Source organism: Doryrhamphus excisus, chromosome 19 (assembly GCF_030265055.1).
Source record: "Doryrhamphus excisus isolate RoL2022-K1 chromosome 19, RoL_Dexc_1.0, whole genome shotgun sequence".
NCBI classification, from domain to species: domain Eukaryota; kingdom Metazoa; phylum Chordata; class Actinopteri; order Syngnathiformes; family Syngnathidae; genus Doryrhamphus; species Doryrhamphus excisus.
In genome coordinates, this window is record NC_080484.1 from 397,190 (window position 1) to 420,826 (window position 23,637).

The following is a 23,637-nucleotide window of genomic DNA, read 5'->3' on the forward strand; positions in this document are numbered from 1 at the left end:
GGGGTTTGTTTCAGTACTCCATCGACACACTAACAAGACAGCAACCAATTTTATTTTCTCATTTCTACAATTGGACAACTACATAGCATAAATACTGACAATCTGTTTCTTGGACTTATTTTTTTCTTAACACACGCGAGTGAAAGGTAGTGTATAATGGAATCAGCCAACGGCACATGCATGCGGCAAACAGCATCCGAAAGAATTAGGCACCTTATGGTATCGCTCCCACTTTGGAGTTGGCATTGACGTCCGTGTGCACAACACACGCATCCTCATCCTCATCCTCATCCTCATCCTGCATGTTGGATTTGGATGGTTCCACTATAGCCACCGTCTCGACATACAAGGTCCGATTACGGACTGACACCGTCGTCCACGACTTCCAGGAAACGGGATGGAAAATAACATGGCATTTCATTCTTTCAAAGAAAACTTCCTGTACTTCCAAGGGAAAAATAGGCTTTTCATGGATGCATGGAAGAGGATACGTGGGGTCCCTAAAGTCTGGAAAAATACCGTATGAGAATTCTGAATTTATTATAAATACAGCACTTAAAAAATACAGTTAAATAAAAAAAAAAATACATTCCTTGGAGAATTTGGATTGTCCGATGAAGCTTTTGGAATGTGGGGAAGAAAGCGGAGAAAAGCAAGTTAAATAATTAAAAACATAAATATTCTTGTCCTTTGCTGTCATTTTTTTTTTAATTCTGAACAATTTATTTCATGATTTATTTATTTGAATTAATTACTTAAATTGCGTATTAATTTTCCAAATTAAAACAAATAAATAATGATTTTTTTAACTATTGAAATGAATTTAAAATACAATATTATTTGTTGATATTATATGTTTATGCCTTTATTTCATTGTAATATTTAACAATTATTTCAAATTCTTTTATTAGATAAATCATTACTTAGTGTCTATATTGTACAGTATATCCAGACTTTTTATTATTATTGTATATTATATATTTTTGTTAAATAATTGTCACAACATTCCAGTCATGGAATGACACGTTTTGGTTTGAATCCCACATTTTCCAAACAAATGAATGAATAAATGATGGATGTTTGCGTCAACAAATGTGACGTATTCTTGGCCGAAATGAAGAAAAATAGAAATATAAGGCAGTCAAAGATGTTGTATGTAGTACTCTACACTGGTCACTAGGTGTCGGTAATGTTATCTTGATGAGACAATAGCCACTGCAGGAAGTATGCTGTCAAACAAACAATAATTATTTACGTCTAACTGTGATCATAGGGGTGTTATTTCATGTCTAGAGGGCTCTGATCGTGTTTACAAAAACATATTTAGAAGCTTTTAAACAGGTTTTTTCTGCATTCAAACTATGAAAATATTCCATTTGTAAATAAGGAATGCTACTTTGCCCAACTTCACGTATCACGGATTTAGTGTAGATGGTGCGTCCAGACTTTAGGGACAGGGTTTGTCAGCACCCTCTAGTGTCCACAAAGAGGCTCGGAAACATCCGTCTCATAAATAAGGCTGTTGGCTGCACATTTCTCTCACACGACGCGCCCGCAAACACAGATCAACTTTGGTTTGCCCGGGTACGAGCGCTAATAGGACATCGAACAGAGACGACGCAATGCAGGACATTCACAAGGAAACATCTCGGCCGCTTAGTTTTCTTGCCGTTTCTCCCCGTCTTCATTTTTATACAACAAAATAGATCATCTGAACCGTTTGCTCGTGTTACCCTGCCTGGCCGCCGTGCTCTTAGTTGTAGTCGTCGTAGTCCGGGTCCATGCCTTCACGTGGACTGCAGGTCCCCTGCGTGGAGTAGGACCTGGTCTTCATGGAGCAGTTGGAGTCCATCAAAATGGCCTGGAAGACAGTCCATGGAACATTCCGCATCAAAAGGCATGGATGCATTATTTGCATTTTCCAAAAGACATCCAAGAACCGGGTGCCAGGTCTTCACAAATAGACCTGGAAGTTTTGCTAGTCTCGACTTGCCTCATTTTTTCTCATATTTGTTTTTCTTTTATACGATACTTCAGGAATTTTTAATATGCTATATTACTCCCATAATATTTTTTTCTCCACTTAATTTTCCCAAAATGACAACTTTATTTTGTTTTATTTCTGTCTCATAACATGGTAACTATTTTTTTCTTATTATTGTAATTTTCACTTTATTCCCATAATATTTGTTTTTTTTTTCCCATAATATTTGGACTATTTTTATTTGGACTATTCGCATTACCAAACATTTTCCGCAACCAAGTTTACATCTTTATTTGTTGTTCTGTTGATTCTCGTAGTATTAATGAAACATTCATTCATTTGCTGGAGCCTATCCCAGCTGTCTTGGGGCGAGAGGCGGGGTCCACCCTGGACTGGTGGCCAGCCAATCCCAGGGCACATATAGACAAACAACCATTCACACTCACATTCATACCTATGGACAATTTGGAGTGGCTAATTAACCTAGCATGTTTTTTTGGAATGTGGGAGGAAAAACCGGAGTACCCGGAGAAAAGCCACGCATGCACGAGGAGAACATACAGACTCCACACAGAGATCTGGTGAAGATCTGGCATCCCGACCATCATGAGTTTAGGTTTGGCATCCGAATGAAAGCGATACGTTCTAAAGCTCGTGATGTAGGACACCACAGTCTGAAATGTTAGCATGTAGCATCTGTGGCCCCTTTTTGTCCACAAATGGACCTTCTGAAAGCTGAACCGAAGTGCATCTTACCTCTTGTTGCTAAGACGGTGTAATTACAGGATAAACGCCCACGCTGGAGCAGCACTGATAAATGAATTGAGCAGCAGATAACAACATCAGCCTGAGACGGAGGACAACAAATACACCATGCTGAACACCCAAGGACCTGATCTACTAGGATCCCACTTCGAAATCTTTACCCGGGTCCAGCTCTTCTCCTCACAGGCTGGATGACAAGAGGCTTCACTCTGTATCTGTCTGTGGAGCAGAGTGGGCTCTCACCTCATTCAGTGTCTGTGTGGAGGCGGGGCTACTAGCTACTAGCCAATGGGGTTTGAAGGCATGGATGGAGGTGGCGGTCTTGGTGAAGGATGCATGGCATCTTCATAACTAACGACTCTTTATGGATGGAGTTGGTGCTTTCATGCGCAGTGGAACCACGGTTGGCGTCCAAAGTGAAAGGAAAATGACTTGGTTGTTTTAAAGAACAAATCAAATCTTACAATTTTCTCCTCCTGTCCGGGCGGGTTCCTGAGGAAGAAGCAAAGCGGAGCAAAGATGATGTCCACGATGCCAATGATGCTCATCAACCAGGGGAAGCCAATGGTCTCAGCAATGGATCCTCCGATCGATGGGCCTGCAACACAGAATGAATCTTTAGAGGAGTGGATCCCCACACATTCATAATAATACCACAGGCCAAACATGCATATTTAGGTAGAAGAAAACATACATAAGTCACATTTTTTGCGGGTTTATTTACCGTATTTTCTGGACTATAAGTCGCTCCGGAGTATAAGTCGCACAAGGCCAAAAATGCATCATTAGGTAGAAAAAACCATATAAGTTGTACTGGAGTATAAGTCGCATTTTTTGCGGGTTTATTTACCGTATTTTCTGGACTATAAGTCGCTCCAGAGTATAAGTCGCACAAGGCCAAAATTTCATAATTAGGTAGAAAAAACATACATAAGTCGCACTGGAGTATAAGTCGCATTTTTTGCGGGTTTATTTATCGTATTTTCTGGACTATAAGTCACTCCAGAGTATAAGTCACACAAGGCCAAAAATGCATCATTAGGTAGAAAAAACATAGATAAGTCGCACTAGAGTATGAATTGCATTTTTTGCAGGTTTATTTACCGTATTTTCTGGACTATAAGTCACTCTGGAGTATAAGTCGCACAAGGCCAAAAATTCATAATTAGGTAGAAAAAACATACATAAGTCACACTGGAGTATAAGTCGCATTTTTTGCGGGTTTATTTATCGTATTTTCTGGACTATAAGTCGCTCCAGAGTATAAGTCGCACAAGGCCAAAAATGCATCATTAGGTAGAAAAAAACATACATAAGTCGCACTGGAGTATAAGTGGCATTTTTTGCGGGTTTATTTATCCTATTTTCTGGACTATAAGTCGCTCCGGAGTATAAGTTGCACAAGGCCAAAAATGCATAATTAGGTTAAAAAAACATATAAGTTGTACTAGAGTATAAGTGCCATTTTTTGCAGGTTTATTTGCCGTATTTTCTGGACTATAAGTCGCTCCGGAGTATAAGTCGCACAAGGCCAAAAATGCATCATTAGGTAGAAAAAAACATACATAAGTCGCACTGGAGTATAAGTCGCATTTTTTGCAGGTTTATTTACCGTATTTTCTGGACTATAAGTCGCTCCGGAGTATAAGTCGCACAAGGCCAAAAATTCATCATTAGGTTGAAAAAAAAAAACATATAAGTTGTACTGGAGTATAAGTCGCATTTTTTGCGGGTTTATTTATCGTATTTTCTGCACTATAAGTCGCTCCAGAGTATAAGTCGCACAAGGCCAAAAATGCATAATTAGGTAGAAAAAAACATACATAAGTCGCATTGGAGTATAAGTCGCATTTTTTGCAGGTTTATTTACTGTACTTTCTGGACTATAAGTCGCTCCGGAGTATACGTAAGTAGCACAAAGCCAAAAATGCATCATTAGGTAGAAAAAACATAGATAAGTAACACTGGAGTATAAATTGGATTTTTTGCAGGTTTATTTACCGTATTTTCTGGACTATAAGTCGCTCCAGAGTATAAGTCACACAAGGCCAAAAATGCATAAATAGGTTGAAAAAAACATACATAAGTCGCACTGGAGTATAAGTCGCATTTTTTGCGGGTTTATTTACTGTATTTTCTGGACTATAAGTCGCTCCAGAGGATAAGTCGCACAAGGCCAAAAAATACATAATTAGGTAGAAAAAACATACATAAGTCGCACTGGAGTATAAGTCACATTTTTTGCGGGTTTATTTATCGTATTTTCTGGACTATAAGTCGTTCCGGAGTATAAGTCGCACAAGGCCAAAAATGCATAAATAGGTTGAAAAAAACATATAAGTTGTACTGGAGTATAAGTCGCATTTTTTGCGGGTTTATTTACCGTATTTTCTGGACTATAAGTCGCTCCGGAGTATAAGTCGCACAAGGCCCAAAATGCATAATTAGGTAGAAAAAAACATATAAGTTGTACTGGAGTATAAGTGGCATTTTTTGCGGGTTTATTTATCGTATTTTCTGGACTATAAGTCACTCCGGAGTATAAGTCGCACAAGGCCAAAAATGCATCATTAGGTAGAAAAAACATACATAAGTCACACTGGAGTATAAGTCGCATTTTTTGCAGGTTTATTTACTGTACTTTCTGGACTATAAGTCGCTCCAGAGTATAAGTCGCACAAGGCCAAAAATGCATCATTAGGTAGAAAAAAACATACATAAGTCGCACTGGAGTATAAGTGGCATTTTTTGCGGGTAATTTATTTTCCAAACTACTTGACCAAAACAGACATTCCGCCATCTTGGAAGGCAAGTTGTAATAATAAAAGAATAGAGAACAGGCTGAATAGGTGTAAGATATTATTATCATTTCTGATCTATGGTAGTTCCATTCCAGTTTAGCGCCAGTATCAAAACGCTAACGTCTCTTGTCAGGGTGTGTGACTTGATTCTTACCCAAAGCAAATCCCATGCAAAAAGCCACATCAGCAATGGCGTACACACTTCCATAAACCGACACGTGGCGCAAATCCACCAAATATCCCATAATGGGCATCATGGAGGAGTCCACCATGCCTGGAACAAACAGTCGACATTCAGTCGGGAATATGGCGCTCATGTTGAAATATGTTAGCATGCTTACCGATAGCAAAACCAGTCCCGAAAGTTGGGAGAATGAGACCATAAATACTTCTGGCAAATGGAACCTACGATATCAAAGATTCGGGTGAAAACAAGCAAGCAAAAAGTAACAGGAGGTTCTTGGTCTTGCACACCGGAATGGGGCGTTGCAAGGGAGGGAGAGACGGGCTTACATCCTGATCCTTTCACACTTGGGCATGCAAATAATGGTTTCTTCTGCCCTCCACTTCCGTTTTATTTCTGCACTGTACCGTAGTGGAATGGTACTGTTCCAGTACTTCTGGAGGTCACTAGTTGTCTTAAACTAATCGTTTATGGAATAACCAGGAACATAACCAGGAAATGCCGTAACACAAACACCCCCTGTATGGTAAACAAACAGGAAACAAACTTACCCCTATGACACAGACCCCCACCAACACCATTCCGATGAGGGCGGAAAGCCATCTGTTTGGGATTAGATCAAACACGAGATGAGGGAATGCCGTTACAGCCTTGTCTGCTCATGACAAATATTACCTAAATATTATTTTATATATATATATATATATATATGATATATTAAACATTAGAATTAAAAACTGATTAAAAAGCTAAGGTAGTTAGGACAGGAAAGGGGTGTCCAAAGTGCGGCCCGGAGGCCATTTGTGGTTTTTTTATTGGTTCCGCTCATTTTCTAAATATATAACTTTAACAAGAAAAACCTAAATATATTATATATTACGTATATATTCGATTTTTTGGTTTAAAAAAAAGTAAATAAATAATAATAATAAAAAATCAATAAAAAAATATCAAATAATTCATGGGGAATAAAGAATTAAAGAATAAAATGTTTGAATAATAATCATTATTATATTATTAATTAGCCTATTATTATTACTATCATCATTATTATTCTTCTGATTATTACTACTACTAGAAGTGGTAGTAGTAGTAGGCTAGTATTTCCTGCTTTTGCCCTATTATATGAAATTTGTCAGGGATTTTTTTTGTATAAAGAAATAATCAATAAAATATATATTTTTATTGATTTTTTTGTATTTGTCAAAAAATAATATAAAATATATAAAATTATTTAAGGGGGTTAAAGAAGGGGGGCTAAAGTGTTCTAATAATAATCATTATAATATTATTAATTAGCCTATTATTATTCTTCTTCTGATTATTACTAGTATTAGCCTGCTTTTGCCCTATTATATGAAATTTGTCAGGGATTTTTTTTGTATAAAGAAATAATCAATAAAATATATATTTTTATTGATTTTTTTGTATTTGTCAAAAAATAATATAAAATATATAAAATTATTTAAGGGGGTTAAAGAAGGGGGGCTAAAGTGTTCTAATAATAATCATTATAATATTATTAATTAGCCTATTATTATTCTTCTTCTGATTATTACTAGTATTAGCCTGCTTTTGCCCTATTATATGAAATTTGTCAGAGATTTTTTTTGTAAAAAAGAAAATCAATAAAAAATGTTTTAAAATCTATAAAAAAATATGAAATTATTTAGGGGGCTTAAGAACATTTTAGGGGGGCCGAAGCCCCCTTCTTCACCCATAAACTCAGATTTCAAATGCCAATAACGAATATTATTGCCAAATGTGAATTGTCAATTTCTTAAGTACGTTGAGTATCATCACCAACATGTACACATTTGTAGTACTGACTCTCGGTTACGCTTGGACGCTCTCCATTTTGTTGCATTTTAGTACAGATAAATGGATCAATGTTATCAATTTCTGTAGTAGCAAAATAATGTTGCCGTTCCCTTAAAAATAACCAATAAGCTGCGGTCTAATGTGACATATCTTGCGTCTGAGAATCACTACTCTAAGGTATTGAAATCCAAGTCGGAGTACCGAGAGGAGACCTTTTCACAGAGACATTACGGATACACTGACGCATCACGCAGGCCAGGCTCCCAAACATTAAAAACAGCGAAATCTAATTTAGAAAAGCGGAAACAGATATCGCAGTCACCCGAGGGAGCCAAGGAAGGACTGAGAATAGATAAGGCCTATTTCTCTCCTACCTCCCGATCTTGGTTGCCAGCGTTCCAAAGATGTAGGTTCCAAGGAGGTAGGAGATGGACGCCGGTAAGAAGGCCACGCCTACACAACAGAAAGAGCAACCAGGAGGCATGAAAGACGGAAGGTGTGGAAGATAAACAGATTGTATCGGGGTTTCATCACTGAGCTGCTGTGCATCTTCCATTGGCTCTAATGAAGACTTGTGACACCCTAATATCCTGTTCATGGTCTTTCTTTATCTGACCAAGACTTCATATACAGCAGACTCAAAGAGCACAGCAATAATAATAATAATAATAATAAAAAAAAAAAAACATGGACAAAAGTGGTTGTGTGTGTTGCGGCTCAGGCACAGCACACTGGGCCAAGTGACCACCTGACTTACAAACATTCCCGGTACGAACATTCGGACATACGGACTATGGTAATGGTAATGCTAATGCTAATGCTAATGCTAATGGTAATGGTTTAATTTCATTTGAACATGCATCAGATTCCAATTGAGTGCATCCCATAATCAGTTCCCAGTTCCACATGTCCAAAAGGAGTAGGAAGAAGCAAAGCTTATTAAATCCTACCCCTCCATCTGGTACTTTTACAATCACTAACTCTTACATTTGTTCACTTCCTGCTTTCCTAATATAGTTTAAGTTTTTTGTTTGTTTTTTTAAATTAATTTTTTTAAAGAATATTATTATTATATTATATTATTATATTAATATATAATATATATTATTAAAATGATTATTAAATATTATTGTTATACATTTAAAAAAAATAAATTACTAAGGAACTAAGGCCCGTGTATTGAGTAGTTACTGAGGAACTAATAAGTAGTTACTAAGGAACTAAGGCCCATACATTGAGTAGTTACTGAGGAACATATGAGGAACTAATCGCCAAGGCATGTGAATTTAGAGTAGTTACTGAGGGACTAACTAATGAGTAGTTACTAAGGAACTAAGGCACATATACTTGGAGTAGTTACTGAGGAATTAATGAGTAACTAATGAATAAGGCACATACGTTTAGAGTAGTTACTAATGATCTAACAATGAACTAATTACCCATTTAGAGTAGTTACCGGGGAACTGAGTTTTTAGTAAGACACTAAGGCCTATACATTTAGAGTAGTTACTGAGGGACTAATGATGAAGTAATTAGAGGCACATACATTTAGAGTAGTTACTAAGGAACTGTGGCACATAGACTTTGAGTAGTTACTGATGAATTAACGAGTGACTAAGACACACACATTTAGAGTAGTTACTAATGATCTAACAATGAACTAATTACCAATTTAGAGTGGTTACTGTGGAACTAATGGGTTTTTAGTAAGGCACTAAGGTCCATACATTTAGAGTAGTTACTGAGGAACATATGAGGAACTAATCGCCAAGGCATGTGAATTTAGAGTAGTTACTGAGGGACTAACTAATGAGTAGTTACTAAGGAACTAAGGCACATATACTTGGAGTAGTTACTGAGGAATTAATGAGTAACTAAGGCACATACGTTTAGAGTAGTTACTAATGATTTAACAATGAACTAATTACCTTACTAATGGGTTTTTAGTAAGGCACTAAGGTCCATACATTTAGAGTAGTTACAGAGGGACTAATGAGGAAGTGATTACAAAGGCACATACATTTAGAGTAGTTACTAAGGAACTAACTAATGAGTAGTTACTAAGGAACTAAGGCACATGGACTTTGAGTAGTTACTGTGGAATTAATGAGTGACTATGACTAAGGCACATACATTTAGAGTAGTTACTAATGATCTAACAAGGAACTAATTACCAATTTAGAGTAGTTGCTGAGGAACTAAGGAGTTGTTAGTAAAACACTAAGGCCTATACATTTAGAGTAGTTACTGAGGAACTAATGATGAAGTAATTACAGAGTCACACGGATTTAGAGTAGTTACGAAGGAACAAACTATGAAGTAGTTACTGAGGAACGAAGGAGTTGTTAGTAAAACACTAAGGCCTATACATTTAGAGTAGTTACTGAGGAACTAATGATGAAGTAATTACAGAGTCACACGGATTTAGAGTAGTTACGAAGGAACAAACTATGAAGTAGTTACTGAGGAACTAAAGAGTTGTTAGTAAAACACTAAGGCCTATACATTTAGAGTAGTTACTGAGGAACTAATGATGAAGTAATTACAGAGTCACACGGATTTAGAGTAGTTACGAAGGAACAAACTATTAAGTAGTTACTGAGGAACGAAGGAGTTGTTAGTAAAACACTAAGGCCTATACATTTAGAGTAGTTACTGAGGAACTAATGATGAAGTAATTACAGTCACACGGATTTAGAGTAGTTACGAAGGAACAAACTATTAAGTAGTTACTGAGGAACGAAGGAGTTGTTAGTAAAACACTAAGGCCTATACATTTAGAGTAGTTACTGAGGAACTAATGATGAAGTAATTACAGAGTCACACGGATTTAGAGTAGTTACGAAGGAACTAACTATTAAGTAGTTACTGAGGAAGTAATCCAGAACTAAGCAGGCATGACTAGCGGTTAGCGTTATGTAGGTACGCTCCTTATTAACGACTGTTAATACATTTTGTGTCTCCAAATGGCGGCTCCTGATCTCCATCATCAACAGAGCCAACTGCAAACTCGCCATGGAAATAAACGGAGGACGGGAAGAAGCCAAACATAAACGATAGTAAGCCCAGGTCACAACCGGTTGAACGGGCTCGTCAGTAAGAAACGCCTAATGGACCCAGGGTGCGTGACGTTGCTGATTGACCCCCAAAAATGAGGAATCTAATCCTGTCATAATTCATAAAGGATCCAAAAGTAAGCCGTTTTAGCATGTGCTTACCGGCCGTGTACCGTGACCTCTCGCTTGGATGCTCGAGGGAAGCAAAGGGAATTGACTATTCATTTAGCAAAATGTGTGTTTGCTAAATGAACAGTCATGAACGAGTACACTAGCAAAGAGTACACAAGCAAACCACATTTTGGTTACTGTTGTTTGTTTTATTTTGTTTTTAAATAACACGGAAAAGAAAAATACTCTACTGACAACAACTTTGTGGTATTTGGGCCTTGGACTGAAATTTCAGGATGAAGCTAAAATGCTAAAAGCTAAAGCTAAAATTATGACCAAGTGAACTTCATTTGTGTTTTAAAATACATTTGTATTTACATTATACATAAATACTTAGATATAAATAGATATCATGATTTATTGATATAAATCACACAATTTTAGCAAGTTTACCGTATGTTGTTTATTGTTGATTGTCGAATTGTTTATTCGACGCAGTATCAAATTTGTTGTGAAATGCTGATATTATGTGGTAATGCATTCAGGGAAGGTTTGATGATGTTAATGAGTGAAAGTGTCAATATTTGTCCCATCCACGACACTAAATTTAAGTCATGCTGGGACAGGCCCGGGCTATTATGACACACGTCAAACAACAGCGTTATAATCGTCTCTCTGAAAAACAAACTCCGGCCTGGTGGCTTCATTAGGCTGTGACCCCGGGGATAGCTTCCGGGCCCCGCAAGGTGATATTTTTGGAGCTCCTTAGCAAAGCCTAAGGGGCAGGTTTTACCAGATAAACAAAATAACAAAAGACTAATAAATACTGTACCTAGCTGCCATTTCTGGGCACACATGGTCTCCATCATCCAGATGGGCAGCGTCGGCTCCAGCATGGCAATGGCCATGTTCCCAAAACAAATGGCGCCTGTAAAGTAGGATAAATGAGTCAATGGGTACATGTTGCTCTATGTTTCCTACAACCTTATTAACTCTAAACAAAACACCGTCCAGGTTTTAGCTTCTTACCAGATGCAATCAAAATGTACGGATCCTTCATGAGGGTCAACAACGGTGTCCCCTTTTGGCTCTACAAAAAGACAAAAATGTATTTAGTTGTAGGACACCAAAAGGGTTCAATGGAGGCAACTGTTTGTTGAAGACGTTTCAGCTTTCATCTAATTGCTGGGTTTGTTTATGTTTTGGCGCGGTGTGTCGCCGGGCGTTAACATGACATTGTTTGCCTGGTGGCGAAGCAACACGCTAGAGGCCACCAGTTCAATCCGTCTTTGTGGTGGGAGAGATGTTGGGACATTTTTGACCATTGCCTTTGAGAGGTTTGCCACCAGCTGCTTATAATTATTTGCATTACAAAAGTCAATTTCCGCTACCGTTCATGAAATTTCAATATTTCATGCATTTTGTCCAATTCCGAGAGAACGATTTCTGCAAAACAAAACATTTCATGTCAAAACTATTGACATATTTTGCATAGATTTCTTATTTTCACACTATCCGTCAAGAAATAAAGAAATATAGAAATATCTTAAGATATCAAGTGATTAATATCTTCTGGAAAACAAGCTGTAAACAAACATAAATGGATTCCCATCCCCTGTGATCATCCCTGACTAAAGTCTTTGTAGGACTTCGAAAGGTTTGCCACCAGCTGCTTATAATTATCTGCATTACAAAAGTCAATTTCTGCTACCGTTCATGAAATTGTGAATTATGAAAATGTCTGCAAATAAAAACAAAACATTTGGTAATGGTAATGGTAATGGTTTAATTTCATTTGAACATGCATTACAAATTTCCCCACTGAGGGGCGAATAAAGGCATATCTTAATTAGATTCCAATTGAGTGCATCCCATAATCAGTTCCCAGTTCCACATGTCCAAAAGGAGTAGGAAGAAGCAAAGCTTATTAAATCCTACCCCTCCATCTGGTACTTTTACAATCACTAACTCTTACATTTGTTCACTTCCTGCTTTCCTAATAAAGTTTTTTGTTTGGTTTTTTAATAAATTTTATATATATATATATAGTTTTTATATATATTTTTAATTAAAAATTATATGTATTTATTAAAAATTAAAAATTAAAAATTAAAAATTAAAAATTAAAAATTAAAAATTAAAAATTAAAAATTAAAAATTAAAAATTAAAAATTAAAAATTTAAAATTTAAAATTTAAAATTTTAAATTTTAAATTTTAAATTTTAAATTTTAAATTCAAAATTCAAAATTCAAAATTCAAAATTTAAAATTTTAAATTTTAAATTTTAAATTTTAAATTTTAAATTTTAAATTTTAAATTTTAAATTTTAAATTTTAAATTTAATTTCAATTTTAGAACCAAAGAACCCTGGATGACCTGGATGTTTTCAAATCCACACAACAATGAGATCAAATGACTCACCTCGGGTTCGACTTTAGTGGGCTGAAGTGCGAAGAGCTGTAGAGCTGGAAGGAAGCATTTTTTTTCAAATGTCATGAAATTCTGTTTACATAAAATCCAGCTTCAGAGCTCCAAACGCATGAAGCTTCTAGAGTCGGCGTTATTGTTTGTGTTCTGTGAAATGTTGGAATGCTTGTGTACCTCCGTCAAACAAAGCCAGAAATGCCAGAATGAGGAAAGGAGCGGTCTTCCCAACGAACTCGTACATCACGCTACCGAATGGGGGTCCGACTGTGAAGAACAAACCGGATGATCAGTGAACGGGATGCCATGTCTTCTTCTCCTTCCTTGTTTCGCTCCTGAACAATTTCATAGCACAAAGTTCTGACAGAACACCAACTGCTCTTCTGCATTATTTGTGTACGCTAGCAGCCCCGCCTCCTCCCAAGGAAGTCAAGGGACTGAATGACTGACGAGAGGCCTCAAACCCCAGCTTTTTTTCATGTTTTAATCTGCCGAAATGGGCTGCGAGTGGTTAGCGCGCAGGCAAAAACATGCTAGGTTAATGTTATAGCTGAGGGTGGCCAATCACAGCAGAGTGGGCGTGTCCGTAGGTGGACTGTTTCGGAAATCTAAGCAACTAGAGCTGGAATAGGTGCAGATTGTGGAAGATCTAGAAAGCTTTGTGTGCAGGTTATTGTGTGTAGCTCCTCTATAGGAGTCCACCACCATGTCTCCTTTAAAAAATGGAATCGATAATGAGTAGCTATGAGATGAATAATGTAGAAAAAGGTTCCAGGCCCTTATCCGTTCATCCAAAGATAAATTCCATGACCTCAGCAAACATCTTTGGGATATTCCGACAAAGTGTCCACGACATCTTCGGCTAAGTATCCCGATTGGTGTATGAAATTTCAAATGTTTGATGTCGGCGTACCTAAAACTCCCATTGCCAGACCTCCAAGGGCAATCCCTATCGCATGGCCTCTCTCTTCATCATCGGTGTACACACTTGCAAGCATTCCCATCCCTGAAAATACACACAGATACTACATTGTCATATTCCATTCTCATATTTTACTATTTTATCTGTGTGGACAAAGTATGAATTGAGTAACCCCTGTAAAGACAAACGATGCTTCTTCAAACGACGTTTTAATATTTTCATTAATATTAATAATATTATTAATATATTATATATAATATAATATTATTATATTAATATAATATATAATAGTATTATTATTAGAAAGACAAGAAATGAATAAAATAAATAAAATAAAATACATTAAAATTAAAAAATAAATTAAACAAAATATGGAATTCCCAATATGGGAATAAAGTCATAATATTATGAGATGAAAATATATGAAAATTATTTATGCAGAAAGAAAAATATATATTTTTAAAAACAATAGCAAAAACGGGTGAAAAAGAGCAAAGAGTGATGTTAGCTTTTCCTGAAATATATCGCATATCTTATCATATCTATGTGTTGCTTTACAAAATATCATTTTTCACTATGTGCCCCACAGTGGAAAAAGTTAGGGCACCCCTGGTAAAGGTATTTTTTAAAGGTATTTTCAACCTTGTGGAAAAACGGCATACGGTTTTACCAGCTACAGATGAGCAGGAGGAGCCCACGCCTTGCAACGATCTGGCCACAAACAGCAACGCGTAGCTCGATGAGAAGGCAAACACTTGACAGGAACAGAAGAAGAAAATAGGCAAGGGCACGTCAGATATGAAGCACACACTTTTCCTCCTCTCCATTTTCACCATAGCGTTCAAAAAAGGAACTTACTAATTGTCGAGCTGAACATGATGCAGAAGCCAATGAATATGGGAAGCTGGTATCCAATCCTGGGGACACACAAATAGATTCTTTACAAACAATTCAATATTAAACATCTATATCTATATATATACATATGTATATATGTATATATTTACAATTAATTGTGTTATACAGCAGGTGACAAAGCAAATTGTTAAATTACATTGGACTTTTTTGCTAGTTTTTCTATTTTTGCATTTTAAATCTTGTTTTGTTTTGTTTTTTTTTTTACAAATATTTCTACTATATGCTAGTGACTCATTTTTCTCTTAATATTAGCCCAAAATATTTCTTGTAATTTAATTTTCTTCCCCACCAAATTTTCCAAAAAGTTGCATCTTCATTCTTTGTTTTGTTTCTGAATGTTTTGTTTCTATTATGATCTTAAAAAAATACTTTTGTTCTTTCATATTTCAATATTTTCTTCATAATATTGCGACTTTAATGTTGAAAAGTTATGACTTTTTTGGGGAAATATTAACTTTAATCTCCTAATATTTCGACTAACTTTTGTTTTGTTTCTAAGGATATTAGGACCTTTAAAAAATTACTTTTGTTCTTTCATATTTCAATATTTTCTTCATAATATTGCGACTTTAATATTGAAAAGCTATGACTTTTTGGAAGAAATATTAACTTTAATCTCCTAATATTTTGACTAACTTTTGTTTTGTTTCTAAAGATATTATGACCTTAAAAAAATACTTTTGTTCTTTCATATTTCAATATTTTCTTCATAATATTGCGACTTTAATGTTGAAAAGTTATGACTTTTTTGGGGGGAAATATTAACATTAATCTCCTAATATTTCGACTAACTTTTGTTTTGTTTCTAAAGATATTAGGACCTTTAAAAAATTACTTTTGTTCTTTCATATTTCAATATTTTCTACATAATATTGCGACTTTAATATTGAAAAGCTATGACTTTTTGGAAGAAATATTAACATTAATCTCCAAATATTTCGACTACTCTGGCAAAACACTGCTCCTTTCTTCCATTTCAAAATTTTCCCGTTTATTTGTATTTTTAGCATGTGCCGGGAGCCATTGAAAATACATCTTTTGGCCGCAAATGGCCCACGCCCTGCACTTTGGACACACTTGGGAGCAAGTCAGTACGTCTTGAGTCATCAAGCTCAAGTTTTGAAGACATGTAAGTCCAAGCCAGGACAAGACAGGTCGAGTCAAGTCCAAAGTCATAGGCTTGACATTGACTGTGTAGGCTGTGTAGAGCCCAAAAGGCATACGTCTGCATATGTAGAATACATGTGACAGGTGGTCATTGTATTGAGTTGTAGAAATGATACTATGGATGATGTACAGTATATGGCGTCATCCCGCTCTGTTTAACACAACCTTACAAGTAATCGTCGATCACGATATTTGGGATTTGTCAGTCGATGGTGCCGATATCAGATATCAGATATCAGATATTACTGGTTCACGATGTTAGGCTCCGGACTTTATAAAGCATCAGCAAGCCGTACTAGCCGAATGGTTAATATTCACGGAACATCGTCGCTGTGCTTGACTTGCCTTGCGTTGTCCTTTCTCAGGAAGGAAGGTGACTAAGCAGCAGTAATAACGCGCTTCTTTGTCTCCATTACATCATACCTGAGTGCACGGCTGAGACACTAAATACTACCTTGGTACCTCGCATGCCGTTAATGTTGGTGCACTCACAAAATATGACCATGAAGATCCGTGTAGCCAAGAGACACACTTTTTATTCTGCATTTATGTCGTTTGAGCTTTCCACTGTGCAGCTCTCCGTGACAAATTCATGCAAATGAGTCTAATCAGGAACTCGGCTCTGTTAAACAGAGCGGGATGACGCCATATACTGTACATCATCCATAGTATCATTTCTACAACTCAATACAATGACCACCTGTCACGTGTATTCTACATATGCAGACGTATGCCTTTTGGGCTCTACACAGCCTACACAGTCAATGTCAAGCCTATGACTTTGGACTTGACTCGACCTGTCTTGTCCTGGCTTGACTTGGACTTACATGTCTTCAAAACTTGAGCTTGAAGACTCAAGACGTACTGACTTGCTCTCAAGTGTGTTCAAAGTGCAGGGCGGGGGCCATTTGCGGCCAAAAGATGTATTTTCAATGGCTCCCGGCACATGCTAAATACGTATACACATAAATGGGAAAATTTAAAAATGGAAGAAAGGAGCAGTATTTTGCCAGAGTAGTCGAAATATTACGAGATTAATGTTAATAGTTCCCCCAAAAAGTAATAGCTTTTCAATATTAAAGTCGCAATATTATGAAGAAAATATTGAAATATGAAAGAACAAAAGTATTTTTTTAAGGTCATAATATCTTCAGAAACAAAACAAAAGTTATTCGAAATATTACGAGATTAATGTTAATATTTCCCCCCAAAAAGTAATAGCTTTTCAATATTAAAGTCGCAATATTATGAAGAAAATATTGGAACAAAAGTATTTTTAAGGTCATAATATCTTCAGAAACAAAACAAAAGTTAGTCAAAATATTAGGAGATTAATGTTAATATTTCCCCCAAAAAGTCATAACTTTTCAATATTAAAGTCGCAATATTATGAAGAAAATATTGAAATATGAAAGAACAAAAGTATTTTTTTAAGGTCATAATATCTTCAGAAACAAAACAAAAGTTAGTCGAAATATTAGGAGATTAATGTTAATATTTCCCCCCAAAAAGTAATAGCTTTTCAATATTAAAGTTGCAATATTATGAAGAAAATATTGGAACAAAAGTATTTTTTAAGGTCATAATATCTTCAGAAACAAGACAAAAGTTAGTCAAAATATTAGGAGATTAATGTTAATATTTCCCAAAAAAGTCATAACTTTTCAATATTAAAGTTGCAATATTGTGAAGAAAATATTGAAATATGAAAGAACAAAAGTATTTTGTCATAAATACATTTTTAACACATTGCAGCGACAACCACATTGCAGCGACATTGCAACCACATTGCAGCGACATTGCTACGGCAGCTAGCGAGCTAATCAGTTAGCCCAAATTTATTTTTTCGAAACATATGAAGCCAAAAGCTAACCACTTCCACACCGAATGGGAGAAGAAGCTTTTTTTCACTGTTTAATTAATTACTGCAAAAAAATAACTGCAAAAAGGCTTGTTTTGTAGATATTAAGATGTGTTGGCACTTATTATTTGTGCTTTCCTCGTATGTGTCATTACCAGGCTGTGGCCTGGAAAAATGTTTACACATTCTAATCCAGATGATCATATTACCACATAAAAGCAAACGACTTTTACACATCCTCAAATCTAATCTTTGACATGTAAATAACTTATCATTCATTAAATTAAATAGTTGTAGGCATTAGTTCCAGTTACACGGTGTGACTTTTGCTACTACCTGGATATCAAACAGGCTTCTGTTTGGACACCTTTATTAGCGTTTGCTTTGGCTAACAGATTTTGGCACATCATTTTTAAAATATACTAAAGAGTTTTATGATAAAAATCACATTTTCATAGTTTAACACCTGGCAAGAATAGTGTACCAACCTGCGTATGACTGCTCGTTTATTTAAAATGATTATATCATATTGCTAGCTGCACTGTGAACGAGTGGTTAGCATCAGCGTCAGCGTATGCTGTCAGTTTTAGGTTCCTACCTATTTTCGTTTTTGGTTCCTACCTATGTGCATATAGTAAGTTAATGAGGCGGAACTAATTTCTTGTAAAATCGTCGTTTCCGCACGTGCACGTTTAATCGTTACACCCATGGAAAATAAGCTCCGTTGTTTGTTTGCCACACTATTTAGAACTCAGAAGTTAATAGGTGATAAAAGTTAAAGATCATCTCTATAATTCAATTAAGGTACAGTATATGTATTTTGTATTATTTTCGTTTCAGTCTCTTAGTGTCTTAGTTACTTTATTTGCTGTACCAGCTAATGTTAATCATGAGTGTGTTGCACATGTGATGGTTGTTTGTTGATGGAAATGTGTGTAATGTGGCAAGTTTATTTGCACGATTGTTAAAAAGTTTAATGATAATAAAACGAATTTGTTGACATAGTGTTATTGTATATTTGTGTATTATATAACCAGTAATTTATTGTATTTTGTATCTGTTTGAACCCCTTTTAGTTCTCACGTTGCATGGTTTTGCAATAAATCCATCAGTAAAACACAAGAACTAGTTGCTGTCTGATCGTCGCACATTCGAGGGAGTTACACTCTGCCTCTCGCCCGAAGACAGCTGGGATAGGCTCCAGCACCCCCCGCGACCCTCATGAGGATAAGTGGTAGAAAATGAATGAATGAATGAATGAATAAAAATCACAAGGCTGAAGTCTCTGTAGTCACAATAAGTACTAACCATTGGGTATTATTCCTTAACATGGCTGTACGGCGGTCTCGTGGTTAGCGTACAGACCTCATAGCTAGGAGACCAGGGTTCTCCGGGTACTCCGGGTACTCCGGTTTCCTCCCACATTCCAAAAACATGCTAGGTTAATTAGCCACTCCAAATTGTCCATAGGTATGAATGTGAGTGTGAATGGTTGTTTGTCTATATGTGCCCTGGGATTGGCTGGCCACCAGTCCAGGGTGTACCCCGCCTCTCGCCCCAAGACAGCTGGGATAGGCTCCAGCACCCCCACAAATAGAAAATGAATGAATGAATGAAGGATTCCACATTTTCAGGTACAGGTGAAAAAGCCTATTATTACTTTTATCAACTTTTGCTATTTTCTCCCATTTTCATACATTTTTGTGTTATGGAAAATGTCAGATTTTGGGGAAAGTCATAATTTTGTTGCTATGGCAAATTGTTAGTCTTCATTTCCTGAACGATGTTTCCGTCCGAGATTGGTTTCAATCGTATTTTTCACTCGGTTGTGATGGAAGGTTTTCAGAGAGCCAGTCATGATGTGTCTCAAAAGGAACCGTGATATTTCCAGCCGCAGATTCCCGAGAGGAAATGAACACAAGGACTACTTGAACACGGAAGCCAAAGAGCGGAAAGCTGACCTGTTGGTGAGCGGTCCGATGAAGGGGTTGATCATCAGCTGCACCGTGGCCTTGGAGGCAAACAGCAGCCCCACTTTCACGTTCTCGTTCACCAGCGTTCCGGCCGACAGGGGGCAGTCGGAGGAGTTGTCCGGCAGCTCGGTGGGGGCGGCGGTGAACGTCGGAGCGTCTGTCGACCCGGCCGTGGCGTTGTAGCCCGACGACTTCACCGTGTTGTCGTACAAGGACACGATCTGATCGAAGGCCGCCGGGGACGTCTCCTGCTGTGACGAGGTGTTCAATATGGCGGCTGCTGACACATCCAGGCTGTACAGGTAGCTCGGGATGATGGGCACTGTTGGGAACAGGGGGGGGGAATCTGATGGGATTCAATCTGACGTGACCACTGATTCTGGATGGCGATGCTGCGCACGCATGATCAAAAATGCTGCCTTGTTTTCTGGGCCCCCACGTACACGGAAACAGGAGTACACGGTGTTCCTAATGCCTCCTATTCCTTAATATTGTGGATCATAATACCTGGAATGATTCCATTATATGGATCAGTCTTTGATATTTTGTAGAATTTGTGGGAAAAACATAACGCCCTTGGCGATACGAGATAACGATGCTAAAAATGGATGACAATATATTGCAATCCACTCATATATGTACTATACTATACTATACTATACTATACTATACTATGCTATGCGGTACTATGCTACTATACTGTACTATACTACTATACTGTACTATATATGGCCATCCTTCCATCCACCCCCTCCATCCATCCATCCATCCCTCCATCCATCCCTCATTCATCCCTTCCTCCCTCCATCCATCTATTCCTCCATCCCTTCCTCCCTTCATCCATCCAGTCCTCCATCCATCCCTCCATTCGTCCCTTCCTCCCTCCATCCATCTATTCCTCCATCCCTTCCTCCCTTCATCCATCCATTCCTCCATCCATCCCTCCATTCATCCCTCCCTCCCCATCCCTCCATCCATCCATCCATTTCTCCACCCATCCCTCCATTCATCCCTCCCTCCATCCATCCCCCCATTCATCCCTCCATCCATCCACCACTCCAACCATCCATCCGTCCCTTCATCCCTCCCTCCCCATCCATCCCTCCATTCATCCATCCATCCCTCCCCATCCATCCATCCATTCATCCCTTCCTCCCTCCATCTATCATCCATCCATCCCACCAACTCTCCTTCCCTCCCTGCCACCATCCATCCATCCCTCCATTCATCCCTCCATCCATCCCTTCATTCATCCCTCCATCCTTCCATCCATTTCTCCATTCATCCATTCCTCCATCCATCCATCCCTCCATTCATCCCTCCCTTCTCCCTCCCTTCTGCCATCCATCCATCCCTCCCTCCCTCCCTTCCTTCCTCCCTCCATCCATCTATCCTTCCATCCTTCCATCCATCCATCCATCCCTGGTCAATAAAAGTCATCATATTTCCAGCCCATTGAGGAATGACTGGTGTTGAGTCTAGGACAGGGGTCAGCAACCTACGGCTCCAGAGCCGCATGTGGCTCTTCAGCCTCTTTGTTGTGGCTCCCTTTGCAATGCTCAAATATTTGTTTTAACACCCAAATGAGGAAAATATGCATCTTTGTAATTACTTTTGAAAAAAATGGGACTTTCTTTGAGACCGTATACTAGCAAGAGTACTTGATCAACTCCGCTTTTTCTCCTCTGAACTACTTTGATACCCCAAAATTCCCTCCAAATCTGGCAGTCAATCAAAATCTTGGGAGACTCGCAATTTGCTCTGGATGTGAGCATGTTGCTACACATTTCTTGCACGGGGAGAACATGCAAACTCCACACAGAGATAGCCGAGGGTGGGATTGAACTCGGGTCTCCTAGCTGTGAGGTCTGCGCGCTAATCACTCGACCGCTATGCAGCCCCTATATTCTGCTGTTAAATTATGTTTCGCGGCTCCATTCTATTTTTCTTCAGTGAGCGAGGGGGTAAAATGGCTCTTTTGATAGTAAAGGTTGCCGACCCCTGGTCTAGGACGTGTTGCTTCCTGGCGTGGAGAAATAAATAAATAAATAAATACATAAATAAATAACTAAATGAGATCTGACATGCAACAAGCAATGGCGGCCAGATCCCAAGCAGGGATGGTGACTTCAGCCCCCGAGGCCCCCGAGGCCACGGCGGTGCCGGGAAAGGGAACTTTATATTTAGAGTAAGAGAAGGGGAAGCAATGTCATGGCAGACGAGAAGCTACAGTCAAGTGATGGGGGGGGGGGGGGGGGGGGGGGTACGCCACGCACCAATTCAAAGCAATTTATGTACGACAGGGACATCCAAAGTGCAGCCCGGGGGCCATTTGGGGGCTGCAGCTTGTTTTTTATTGGCCTGTGCATTTTCTAAACATGCACATGAAAAAACACCAAGACAGTTGCAACATCACTCTCTTAACCTATCAGCGTTTTTCAATAACTAATTAACCAATTAATCATAGCTGAGATTAATTGAAACACACATGAGCATGACTCTTATTTCTGTCTGAAATGTCTTATTTTCTCTGATTATATCCACTATATTGGGTTATATGACTGTAAAGCTGACTATAGGGGTGTTATTTCATGTCCAGAGGGCTCTAATCATGGTAAATATATTATTTGGAAAGTCATAAACAGATTTTTGTATGCTTGAAAATAGTATAAAAATAAAAATATTTAAAAAATATAATAAAAATGTAAAATAAACAAAAATAATAAATACAATAATAATAAATTATATAAAATAATAAATAAAAATTATATTAAAAATAAATGTATAATTTTACATTTTTTAATGTATTTTTGATTTCATTGAATTTTTAAAAGATTTGATTTGGCGATATACGTGTATAAAAAATACACATCCAAACTGAAATACTGTTACTAGCTTTTAAAGACACAAAGTACACAGGTACTAATGACACGACAAGGTAAACTGTAGATGTACAAGTAAATAAATAGAATATCTGAATCCCACCCAAGGCGCCAGCAGGGGGGGGGGGGGGGGCGCTCTGAGGTGAGCCACCTGTTGCATCGAATAATATTGTAATACTAATACCACTACTACAAAGCCAGTACTACCGATAGATAACAGTCATGAGAGATTTGCACCTACCGACCACGGTGAGCAGCATGTTATCCAACAAGAGCGCCACAAAAACAATGAAGAGAATGAGTTTCCTGGATTGTCTCTCCTCTCGGAGCCAGCTGAGGAAATTAAACTGCCGGATGGCGTCCAGTCTCCCCATGGTTCTGGTCCAAAAAAGACTGACCTGGTCCGACCTGGTCCTGTGCGGACACACAAGTTAGTATTCATGCATCAACTTTAGAAATAAGAAGAGCAGGCATTGAGCATCTTACCCGGGATGCACACAGGTCAGCAGCAGAAGAAGAAGATGAAGAAGAAGAAGAAGGGAGACGCGCAGTCTTTCTACTGCCTGATGACGTCAGAGAGAGGCACGCGCACCGTGCACGGAAGGAAGTCCGTTTCCCTCCACTGAAAAAAAAAAACACGTCCCGATGCCGAGTCAGAATAAGGACATCAAAAGTCACATTTAAGAGATTAAAAAGTCAAAATTACGGGATGAAAATTCATAAATACTACATATCAATCGAAATTATGAGACACAAGGTCATAACT

General features: G+C 37.7%; 1 protein-coding gene across 1 annotated transcript; it reads right to left on the reverse strand.

Moving 5' to 3' along the window:
• Window positions 1-33: 33 nt before the first annotated feature.
• slc18a2 (solute carrier family 18 member 2) lies at window positions 34-23,563 on the reverse strand. Its single transcript, XM_058056145.1, has 16 exons — window positions 23,358-23,563; window positions 23,113-23,285; window positions 19,978-20,311; window positions 14,929-14,987; window positions 14,741-14,824; window positions 14,062-14,154; window positions 13,326-13,415; window positions 13,146-13,189; window positions 11,752-11,812; window positions 11,555-11,650; window positions 7,930-8,008; window positions 6,286-6,337; window positions 5,892-5,955; window positions 5,705-5,824; window positions 3,214-3,347; window positions 34-1,861 (listed from the first exon to the last, which is right to left on the reverse strand). The coding sequence occupies exons 2-16, from the start codon at window positions 23,243-23,245 to the stop codon at window positions 1,754-1,756; spliced, it is 1,551 nt and encodes a 516-aa protein (XP_057912128.1). The 5' UTR covers window positions 23,246-23,285; window positions 23,358-23,563; the 3' UTR covers window positions 34-1,753.
• Window positions 23,564-23,637: the final 74 nt, after the last annotated feature.